The sequence below is a fragment of the Cebus imitator genome, unplaced genomic scaffold (assembly GCF_001604975.1).
Source record: "Cebus imitator isolate Cc_AM_T3 unplaced genomic scaffold, Cebus_imitator-1.0 Scaffold3, whole genome shotgun sequence".
In the NCBI taxonomy this organism is placed as follows: Eukaryota; Metazoa; Chordata; class Mammalia; order Primates; family Cebidae; genus Cebus; species Cebus imitator.
Window position 1 is genome coordinate 10,338,703 of NW_016107318.1, and position 12,356 is coordinate 10,351,058.

Consider the following 12,356-nt stretch of genomic DNA (forward strand, 5'->3'; position numbering starts at 1 on the left):
ACTGAAGGGTAGAGTGTTCAAGGAAGCAACTGGAAGGCAAGATCAACTGTCTAAGGAGAAAGCAGGCCATAAGGACTTTTATCTCAGGCTGTAGTTCTCATCAGAAACCCAGAGCTGAAAGCCATTTTTAATGCTGTTTCTGAACCAGTGACTCTTTAGGGATTATGTGTGCATAGTTTAGGAAAGGAGAAAAGTGAATCAGGGAAGTTAAATTGTCTTTAGTAATTCAGGCATAAAGAAAGTGATTCCAATGTAAGAGCAACCATGTATAACTACAGATGCATGAGACAGATGTGTTTTCTGAGCTCCTACAGTGATATGATAACTGAACTGATCAATCATTGCTATTAATCCTTGAGTGACTTCCTTATCCTCACTTCTGGTTTCTATTAAATATCATGTTAATACAGAGCATCAATACTTGAATATAGTAACTTGTCAGCATGGAAACAATATTTATCTAAATCAGACGCTGGCATGGCTAAACCTGTATATTGCGATAATAGTTAATATATTTTTTATATTCCTATGATGTGTGATACGGTGTTCTAATATTTTACTTGTATTAACTCACTCTTCACAACAACCATATGAGGCAAGTTCTGTTATTAGACTTACACATTACAGATGAGTACACTAGAGGTTAAATACCTGGTATAAGGTCACGTAGCTAATAAATGGCAGAGCTGAGATTTGAGCTCATGTAATCCAGTTCTAAAACCCACATCCCTAATCACACAGTATGATAAATATAGTACAATGCATAAAAGAGATGCTTATATAATACCAAATATGCTGATGTACAAAAAGTTAACAAGTTGATGGAAAATAATTATAATTTTAAATGTAAATGAACCATCCTGAATATATTTTATATCTTCAGTTACAGGGTATCATCCAGTAAAACATGGCAATGAGACCCTAACAATATGTCTTCTTGCAGGGCAACCTTGTAGAGTGACTCTTCCTGAGCAAGTTCTTAGAAAATGATTGAAGTGGATCTACAAAGCAGTAGGCAATTATTGGCAGACTATATGAGTATGTGCTTTCAGAGCTGAAACACAGAGCCTCCTAGAATAAGTTTGAGAATTACTTACAAGGAAAATTGACAGGATACTGTTTCTGATGGATGACTGAGGTCGATGGTTTTATCAAAGTTAAAGCCGAGGTTTCTGGCTTGAGTGATTAGATCATGATCAAAGCAGTCATTGAGACTTGAAACATAAGAGGATCTGCAGATACAGCAGTAAAGGTAAATCTGGTTCTGATTATGATGACTTGAGATGATTATGAGACATCCAAGTGGGGATGTTCAGTCAAATATCTATCTGTGTCTAAGATTCATGATACAGATAGGAGCTAAATTGATCAACCAGGGACTTTGTCAATATTAAGAGAGTAATGAAATGTAAATGAGTGAACAAGAACAAGATCCTCTGAAAGAATGCACTGAATAAAAGAAAGAGAGGTCATAGAACAGAAACAATATTTGGGGAATGTGAAGATATGAAGGGTTTTGAAAAAGTAAAAGGAAATTGCCAGAGATGTGAGGGTAAAACTAGTGAAGGATCATGTCCTAGAAATTAAGGAAAGACATTTATTTTATAAATTTTTTTTCTGAAACACACAGATACTCTAGAGAAATACTGATGCTTTCACAAACCATTTTTAAATGCAAAATAAAGTATGTTAAATGCCTTAGCAGACAGTAAAACCAAATCTAGATATCATTTAGTGGTCAACATAGAACTCTTTGTGGCTGGGTTCTTATCAGAAATAAGTATCATAAAGATATATTAAAGCAGAGCTATTTACATTTTCAGCTTCCTCTTTGAAGATGGTGATAATAGTGGCATCACTGAAAGCTTGTAGACTTTCTTCAGTTCTCTATTTTGTAAAAAAATTCTATCTATACTTGGAAGAGATTATGCACAAAGAAAAACTATGGTTCAGATTATGGGTGGTACTTATCTTTCTTCTTCAAAATTGTATTTACTGTTTTTGTTAGGCTTTATAATATTGAAAATAATCTAAGGTAATGTCCAGAGGCTGTTCTAACCCCTGCCACCACCTATCAATTCAAGATGTCAGCAAGAATGGCAACTCTTTTTGAAGTTCTCTTCATTCTTCATGACTTTGAAAAACAAGTGACACCTTCCACAAATGCACGTGTTTAGTTTAGATTCCCCATGCTCAGTCCTTACATTAATTAATTATTAATTATTAATTAATTATTGTATTTGTTTATTTGTTCAATAAATATTTATAAAGTATATGATGTTTTACATGTTATGCTAGAGCTAAGGAAATAGAGATGAACAAAACAGGAACTGTTGCTGCACTGGTGGAGAATGGTAAAATCTCTGACTAGAGGAAGGCAGTCATAGTATGTTTATATCTCATCTACATTTATAATCAATATACTGAAGGATTAATAACATATCACAAGGCCTAGGTTTATAATTGATATGCAAGATAGTACTATCTCTCATAAACATTGCAAAGTCTTGGCTTTAGTGATGGTTCTCATGTCTTTAGTTTTCTATTCCCCTTTAGTCTTGTCTTTCCCCTCCATTGAGGGGATAAATTGAATTATATTGCATGTGTAAATGGAAATGCTCTACTTTGCATTTTAATGTACTATGCCCACATCATCTTCCCTTAAGAGTAGAGTGATGGGTAAGGGGATGTAAACCAAGTGTCTGAAGACAGGATTTGCTCAGGCAAAGGTAAATTAGTTTGAAGGAGAACAAAGGACAGCCAAAAAAAAAAAAAAAAAAGACAGTGAGGCAGCCAAGCAAATTACAGACAACTAGTAAACTACAGGGTTTATATCCTCGGCAAGCAACTCTAAGTTCCAAATCCAGAATTCAAGTCGGGTAAGATGAGACTGAGAACAGAGCAAGGGTAAGTTCAGGTAAAACAGTTATTTGGGCCGAGCGCAGCTCAGAACTTTGGGAAGCTGAGGCTGGCCAATTACTTGAGGTCAGGAGTTTGAGACCAGCCTGGCCAACATGTTGAAACCCCGTCTCTTCTAAAAATACAAAAATTAGCCAGGTTTGATGGCACTCACCTGTAATCCCAGCTATTCGGGAGGCTAAAACAGGAGAATTGCTTGAACCCACGAGGCGAAGGTTGCAGTGAGCCGAGATCACACCACTGCACTCCAGTCTGAGCAACAGAGTGAGATCCCATCAAAAAAAAGTTATTGGGGGAAAATGGGGAAGGGACGTGGGGGTGGGGAGGTGGGGAGAGATAGCATGGGGAGAAATGTCAGATATAGGTGAAGGGGAGGAAGGCAGAAATCACACTGCCATGTGTGTACCTATGCAACAATCTTGCATGTTCTTCACATGTACCTCAAAACCTAAAATGCAATAAAAAAAGTTATTTGTATAAAAACAATAGAATGCTTAATGCACATCTTTTGGGAGTCCTGATTCATGGTGAATGGAAGTAATAAATTACTTAAAGTTCCAGGAATCCAATGGGGGAAAAAATAAGATGCTGACCATGCGTTATGCTTTGTTTATCCTATATATCCTTATTCTAGTGTTATTGAGAGTGTTGGCAGCATAATCCATTCACTGGCTCTATAGCAACTGGGTTATGCATTACATAACATTACGAGTATTCTGGTAGTTGTAAATATGGACCGTTGGTGTGGTCGGGTTGAAGAAGAATCTCTTAATATTTGAATGTGCAGTGAACTCCAGGGACAAATATTCAGTAGATGTGAAGGGTGCGCTCTAGAATTATCTGATGTACTGGTAGTCCTGATATTGGTGGTATTGTGTCATACAGCTTCCTGCAGTTACTCTCAATCTTTCAGAGTCTGCCATTTAGCCCTTTAGGCTAGGGGAGAAAAGAAAAGTACTTCTTTAAGTTTTAAAACTTTTGTTACTCTTGATTCCTGGTAAACATACAAATCTAATATTTTACTTTTATCCTTTAATAATTTAAAAGCTATTTTTATGTTTGTGCAATGTTTAACAGCGCAAACAATAACACACACTTATAGCACCATATTTAATTTTTTCCTTAAAGAGTAAATAACAGTGGCTTATTCAAGCAGGTTAATTGGGGTTGCAGGTATCATTTAGTAAATAACAGTGGTTTATTCAAGCAGGTTACAATGTGTGCCTGTTGTCAAAGGCATGAATTTTGGGGGTATAATTTATTAAAATTTTAATTAAAAAATGAAATATTCAAGTACTGTTTTAAGAATAATTTAGACCCTAATAAATTTGTTTTTACAAAATTTCACAATAATACAACTTTTTACTTGTGATTGACTTCATTTTGCATTGCCCAACTGAATGTTCCTCATACTTTAATTTATATTTAATACCATCCTTACTTTATAATTTAAGTTATATTTTAAAAATTCTCATATGCGAAGTGTTTTTTTTTAAGTTCGGTAAGTTTGACAGACACATTTAAGCCTAGATTATTGTCATTGCAATAGTGAAAATAAGATAAAAAGAGCCAATTAGAAAACTAGGATCATATAGATAAATGGAGAAATGACTTAATGATACATATTCTAAACACTGAAGGTTTCAATGAGCAAACTCATAGTTACCTGGAGGGCAGACCATGCCACAGTTAATAAAGGCCCAGACACAGAAGCCCATGGGGGAACATTGCGGGGGAATAATTGGAATGGACTTTACATTTGGGTGGCCAAATAACCAAAATTTATTTTGTTTGATTCATTAAAATGGAATCTTCTTACTAGTTCTCCAACTCCTACATCATTGCAATGATTTTGGCAAGATAGAAAGGGAAAGACAAAAATAATATTGACTTTGGAAAAGATATCCCTTTGATATGCACTTAAATGTGATTTTTTCAAGACCTGTGCACGGAGGTAGAAGGGTGTCCTCTCTTGCAATTCACACAGGCTTATTCTACCTTTGCCATACTTCTGATAATTAGGATCCTGCTCAACGACTCAATACTTTCAAATAAATAAAACTTCCATTATTAAAGGAAGACACCTTTATTTTCTCAAATCTCATTCATTTGGGGGTAGTCTTTCATCTGTTGCTACATCTTTATGTTTCTAATCTGTTGCTATTTTTGGTTAAATAAAATGTTTTCCCAGGAATATTAACAAATAAATATAATTTGGTTTGCTTTTATGAACACTTAACCCTTAGTTTGAGAGTCATAATAATTTTTTCAGAGATTTATTGGATGAGTTACGTATAGTGTGTACACTGTATCTTTCTTGGCAGCATTAATAATTTTGGAAACTGAAATATAGCAATGGCTAAATGTATCTCTATACTTTTTTCAAGGCATCAGACTTGAATGCTTCAATAAGGGTAGGAGATTTCCCCCAAAAGAAAGGTAACATTTAGTTAGGTTAAGTGTCAGGTTGCTAGCTCACACGGTAGAAAAGTCAATATGTACCAAGTCATATTAGTGAATTTCATCTACACTGCTCAGAGGTTGTTGAACTCAATTACAGAAATGTGCAGAGTCTATTTGATGTGTGAAGAGGTTAGGAGACCACAATCAATTAAAAAGAACACATGTATATCCTGTTCTGGAGAAATAGTTGTTATAGTATACCTTGTTCCGTTTCTGCTTTTTTCTCTGAGTTTTCCTCTGAACATAGAAGAACAAAAGGTTTAATAATTCCCCAGTTTCATTTGGAATTGTTTTGTCAGCAATATCTTGTAGGAAGTCATGAAATTGTTGTTTTACTTGAAGGAAGCCTCAGGCAGCTACAATTAAACATGCTGTATTCTTTTTTATAGCAAAACCATTTGAAAATGGTCAGTATTTGGACATTTATGGAATTACAAGGGACCAGGCTGGGGAATATGAATGCAGTGCGGAAAATGATGTGTCGTTCCCAGATGTGAAGAAAGTGAAAGTTGTTGTCAACTGTAAGTATCATCACCTTTTTCAAGATAAGTTCTGAGAAAGATAAAACACCATGAAAAATTCTGACTGAAATTTGTGTTGCTGTTTTCTTTTTGTTTTTTAATTGTACTTTAGGTTCTGGGGTGCATGTGCAGATCATGTAGGATTGTTGCATAGGTACATACATGTGAATGTGTTTTGCTGCCTCCATCTCCCGATCACCTATATCTGGCATTTCTCACCATGTTATCCCACCCCAACCTCCCCCGCTGCTGTCTCTCCCCTAGCCCCCCAACAGACCCCAGTATGTGATGCTTCACTCCCTGTGTCCATGTTTTCTTATTGTTCAGCATCCGCCTATGAGTGAGAACATGCAGTGTTTGATTTTCTGTTCTTGTGTCACTTTGCTGAGAATGATGGTTTCCAGACTTACCAATGTCCCTGCAATGGACATGAACTCATCGTTTTTTATGGCTGCATAGTATTCCATGGTGTATATGTGCCACATTTTCCTTGTCAAGCCTATCATCAGTGGGCATCTGGGTTGGTTCCAGGTCTTTGCTATTGTAAACAGTGCTGAAATGCGTTGCTGTTTTTAAGAGGTGGTTTATTAATAAAAATCACCTGCTAACACTGAAGATGTGTGAATGTTGAAATGTTGGTTACATTGTTTAATGTAACAACAATTGTCCCAAGTAAACCCACAATAATTCAGTATGATATACAGAGTGAAATATGTCCAATATTCTCCTAGTCCCTGGCATTCTAAACTGTGGTATCCTTATCTAGAAAGCACTGTAGCCGCATGCTGGTGTTTTCCTCATGAGATTTACTGGAAGTGCACTAAGACTAAATTTAAGTGTGTAACTCCCAATCAGACCTGATAAAAATGAAGTGTGCTGGTCTGAACTCAAAGAAAAGAGCTGTAGTGTGATGCTCCTGTTACTTGGGTGACTTACTTTGATTTCATTTGGGAAAAAATAAGAGAAAATGAAGAAAGAATTTTTCCATAAGTGTTGTTGTTAGGAAGTTAGAGTATAAATTGGAATCCTGCAGAACCATCAATGCTAGTATGTTACACACTTTCTCTCAGTGCTCCCACTACACTGATATAAGATGATCTTCCAATAACATCCTATTATATATCTTATGATCTCAGCAGCAATGATTAAATCATTTTTACTTTTCAAAAGTTCCCCCCTACATCTTTATATAAAAAATGTTCATACTGCTTAACTTCTTCAAATAGAAGACCTTTGGGATAGTTGTATTTTACCAGAAGTATTTATAAACTATAGTTTTCATCTTCAAAATTCTACTTACTTGTCTTTCTATATATGGTCCTTGCTAATAATGTGCACATAGTATTATGCCACAGATCAGAAGAAATTGTTCTGAATATATCCAGAATTGCTAAATCTAATCAGCAGTTGTTTCATATTAATATGAGTCTTTCAGTCTCATGGGCCAAAAAATAACATTCAAAACACTCCTAACAGTTGAGCTGTACACCAGAACAAATCACTGTCATCAACTAAAATTTGTCAGTGACTAATCTATGTACTTGGGTTGAGCTGTCTTTATTAAACTGCACAAATGTGCATGATACCAAGTCAGGAGGCAGTTTTTGGAGCAGAATTTCTCATGGAGTGTTCTGCAAACCAACAGTGGCAAAATCGCCCAAAAAAAAACTCATTAAAAATGGAAAACACCTGGGACCCACATCAGCCACAATGAATCAGAATCCTTGTGGTGGGGAGTGTGTGTATGGTCTGGAAAACTGAATTTTAGCAGGCTCCCACTGATTCTCAGGACTCTTATTGCAGAGGGCTACTGTTCATCCCTCTGGAACTCTCTGAAATAAGAGGTAACAAACAAGTAAAAATTCCTGATCATTTATCACTAGCCATGTTTTTCAATATGTGTAAACTGATTTTATTGTTGAAAGTTTGAGGTCTTGGGAAGTGGAGTGGAGGGAAGACAGACATAGGTCTACTAAGGAAGGAATATTTTTAGCAGTGAGCACTAAGAAATGAAAAAGTAAACACTGTCAAATAAACAAGGCACCAGCCCAGCAATCCTCTTGAACTCTAACACCCAATAGGTCTTTAAAATGATGTCTGTGCTAGGAATGATATTGAAAACCCAGCTACTCTACAGATTTGCATGGGCCCTCTATGCTATGTACAAGCCGCAATTGTTTCTGAATTCACATTTTTATTCCTCTAACTTTAGTTTGTTGCCACTTATTATTTAATTGAATTCTTTTTTCCCAGACAAGTGGGAAATTTCGACTGAAAAAATCAACTTAAGGAGGCAGAAACTTGAGGAGGAAACTAAATAAAGAGAAGAGAGTGTATCCATAAAACAAAAGGACAGAGACTGGGGAAAAAAGATACCAAGAATGCTGAAGAGCCTGCACAGTTTCATGGACAAAGAGAACAAAGACAAAAAGCAGTGTATTACTCATAGCAATAGGGTAGTCAGAGTATTGTCATTTTCTTGCATGAATTCCTTAAGACCCCGTTACTACAAGGTGATAAGACGAGGGCTAGGTGACACCTGTACACAATGGGTTTATGTCATATCTGAAGCACCATGAGATTTAGAAAACTCTCTCTCTCTCTCTCTCTCTCTCTCTCTCTCTCTCTATATATATATATATATATATATATATATATAGAGAGAGAGAGAGAGAGAGAGAGAGAGAGAGAGAGATTTAGGCTCTGGAGTACATGTAAAGAACATGCAGGATTGGTGCATAGGTACATACATGGCAATGTGGTTTGCTGCCTTCCTCCTCATCACCTATATCTGACATTTCTCCCCATGTTATCCCTCTCCAACTCCCTGCCCCCCACTGTACCTCCCCTAGTCCCCCTCACAGACCTCACTGTGTGATTCTCCCTTCCCTGTGTCCATATGTTCTCAGTGTTCAACACCCATCTATGAGTAAGAACATGTGGTGTTTGATTTTCTGTTCTTGTGTCAGTTTGCTGAGAATGATGGTTTCCAGGTTCATCCATGTCCCTACAAAGTACACAAACTCATCATTTTTGTGGCTGCATAGTATTACATGGTGTATATGTGCCACATTTTCCCTGTCCATTCTATCATTGATGGGCATTTGTGTTGGCTCCAAGTCTTTGCTATTGTAAACAGTGCCACAATGAACATACGTGTGCATGTGTCCTTATAATAGAATGATTTATAATCCTTTGGATATATACCCAGTAATGGGATTGCTGGGTCAAATGGAATTTCTATTTCTAGGTCATTGAGGAATCACCACACTGTCTTCCACAATGATTGAACTAATTTACACTCCCATCAACAGTGCAAAAGTGTTCCTATTTTTCCACATCTTCTCCAGTATCTGTTGTCTCCAGATTTTTTAATGATCACCATTCTAACTGGCATGAGATGGTAACTCAATGTAGTTTTGATTTGCATTTCTCTAATGACCAGTGATGATGAGCATTTTTTCACGTGTTTGTTGGCCTCATATATGTCTTCTTTGTCTTCTTTTGTAAAGTGTCCGTTTATATCCTTTGCCCACTTTTGAATGGGTTTGTTTTTTTCTTGTAAATCTGTTTTAGTTCTTTGTAGATTTTGGATATAAGTCCTTTTCAGATGGGTAGATTGCAAAACTTTTTTCCCATTCTGTTGGTTGCCAGTTCACTCTAAGGATTGTTTATTTTGCTGTACAGAAGCTCTGGAGTTTAATTAGATCCCATCTGTCTATTTTGGCTTTTGTTGCCAATGCTTTTGGTGTTTTAGTCATGAAGTCCTTTCCTATGCCTATGTCCTGAATGGTTTTGCCTAGGTTTTCTTCTAAGGTTTTTATAGTGTTAGCTCTTCTATTTAAGTCTTTAATCCATCTGGAGTTAATTTTAGTGTAAGGTGTCAGGAAGGGCTCCTGTTTCTGCTTTCTGCACATGGCTAGCCACTTTTCCCAACACCATTTATTAAACAGGGAATCCTTTCCCCATTGCTTGTTTTTGTGAGATTTGTCAAAGACCAGATGGCTGTAGATGTGTGGCATTCTCTCCAAGGCCTCTGTTCTGTTGCATTGGTCTATATCTCTGTTTTGGTACCAGTACCATGCTGTTTTGATTACTGTAGCCTTGTAGTATAGTTTGAAGTCAGGTAGCATGATGCCTCTAGCTTTGTTCTTTTTGCTTAGAATTTACTTGGGTATGCAGGCTCTCTTTTGGTTCCATGTGAAGTTTAACGTGTTTTTTTGTTTTTTTTTTCCCATTTCTGTGAAGAAGGTCATTGGTAGCCTGATGGGGATAGCGTTGAATCTATAAATTACTTTGTACAGTATGACCATTTTCACAATATCGATTCTTCATAACCATGAGCATGGAATGTTTCCCCATCTGTTTGTGTCTTTTCTTATTTCGTTGAGCATTGGTCTGTAGTTCTCCTCGAAGGGGACCTTTACATCCTTTGTTAGTTGTATTCCTAGATATTTTCTTCTCTTTGTAGTAATTGTGAATGACAGTTTATTCTTGATTTGGCTCTCTTTAATTCTGTTATTAGTTTATGGAAATGCTTGTGGCGTTTGCACGTTGATTTTGTATCCTGAGATTTTGCTGAAGTTGCTTATCAGTTTCAGGAGATTTTGGGCTGAGATGATAGGGTCTTCTAAATATACAATCATATTGTCTGCAAATAGAGACAATTTGACTTCCTCCTTTGCTAATTGAATACACTTTATTTCTTTTTCTTGCCTGATTGCTCTGGCTAGAACTTCCAATACTATATTGAATAGGAGTGGTGACAGATGGCATCCTTGTCTAATGCCAGATTTCAAAGGGAATGCTTCCAGTTTTTGCCCATTCAATATGATATTGGCTGTGGGTTTCTCATAAATAGCTTTTATTATGTTGAGATATGTTCCGTCGATACCTAGTTTATTGAGAGTTTTTAGCATAAAGCACTGTTAAATTTTGTTGAAGGCCTTCTCTGCGTCTGTTGAGATAATCGTGGTTTTGTCTTTGGTTCTGTTTAGTGGTGAATTACATTTATGGACTTGAGTATGGTGGACGAGCCTTGCATCCCCGGGATGAAGCCTAACTGATCGTGATGGATAAGCTTTTTGATGTGCTGTTGCAGTTGGTTTGCCTGTATTTTACTGAAGATTTTTGCATCTATGTTCATCATGGATATTGGTCTGAAGTTTTCTTTTCTTGTTGAAACTGCTAGGTTTTTGTATCAGGATGATGTTTGTCTCTTAAAATGATTTGGGGAGGATTCCCTCTTTTTGGATTGTTTGGAATCGTTTCAGAAGGAATGGTACCAGCTCATCTGTATGTCTGGTAGAACTCGGCTGTGAACCTATCTGGACCTAGGCTTTTTATAGTTGGTAAGCTATTAACTGCTGCCTCAACTTCAGCCCTTATTAGTGGTCTATTCAGGGTTTCAACTTCTTCCTGGTTTAGGCTTGGGAGGGTGTAAGTGTCTAGGAATTTATCCATTTCTTATAGGTTTACTGTCTTGTGTGCATAGAGATGTTTCAAAATAAAGGGATGGAGGAAGATCTACCAAGCAAATGGAGAGCAAAAAAAAGCAGGAGTTGCAATCCTAGTCTCTGATAAAATAGACTTTAAACCTACAAAGATCAAAACAGACAAAGAAGGGCATTACATAATAGTAAAACGATCAACGCAACAAGAAGAGCTAACGGTCCTAAATATATACGCTTCCAATACAGGAGCACCCAGATACATAAAGCAAGTTCTTAATGACCTACAAAGAGACTGAGACTCCCACAGAGCAATAGTGGGATACTTTAACACTCTACTGTCAATATTATTAGATCAACAAGACAGAAAATTAACAAGGATGTCTAGGACTTGAACTCAGACCTGGACCAAGCAAACCTAATAGACATTTACAGAACTCTCCACCCCAAATCCACAGAATATACATTATTCGCAGCACCACATTACACCTATTCTAAAATTAGCCACAGAATTGGAAGTAAATCACTCCTCAGCAAATGCAAAAGAACAGAAATCATAACAAACAGTCTCTCAGACCACAGTGCAATCAAATTAGAACTCAGAATTCAAAAACTAACTCAGAACTGCACAATATCATGGAAATTGAACAACTGGCTCTTGAATGTTGACTTGATAAACAATGAAATGAAGGCAGAAATAAAGATGTTCTTCGAAACCAACGAGAACGAAGATACAACATACCAGAATCTCTGGCACACATTTAAAGCAGTGTCTACAGGGAAATGTATAGCAATAAATGCCCACATGAGAAGCAAGGAAAGGTTTAAAATCGACACCCTATTGTCAAAATTTAAAGAGCTAATGGAGCAAGATCAAAAAAACTCAAAAGCTAGCAGAAGACAAGAAATACCTAAGATCAGAGCAGAGCTGAAGGAGCTAGAGACACAAAAAAAACTCTTCAAAAAATCAACAAATCCAGAAGCTGTTTTTTTGAAAAGATCA

General features: G+C 36.6%; 1 protein-coding gene across 1 annotated transcript in view; it reads left to right on the forward strand.

Moving 5' to 3' along the window:
• Positions 1-12,356, forward strand: part of NEGR1 (neuronal growth regulator 1) — a 909,650-nt gene that overhangs the window by 606,983 nt on the left and 290,311 nt on the right. The window contains exon 4 of the mRNA XM_017530454.2: positions 5,772-5,903. Coding sequence (XP_017385943.1) covers positions 5,772-5,903 — 132 coding nt within the window. The remainder of the gene's footprint in view (positions 1-5,771; positions 5,904-12,356) is intronic.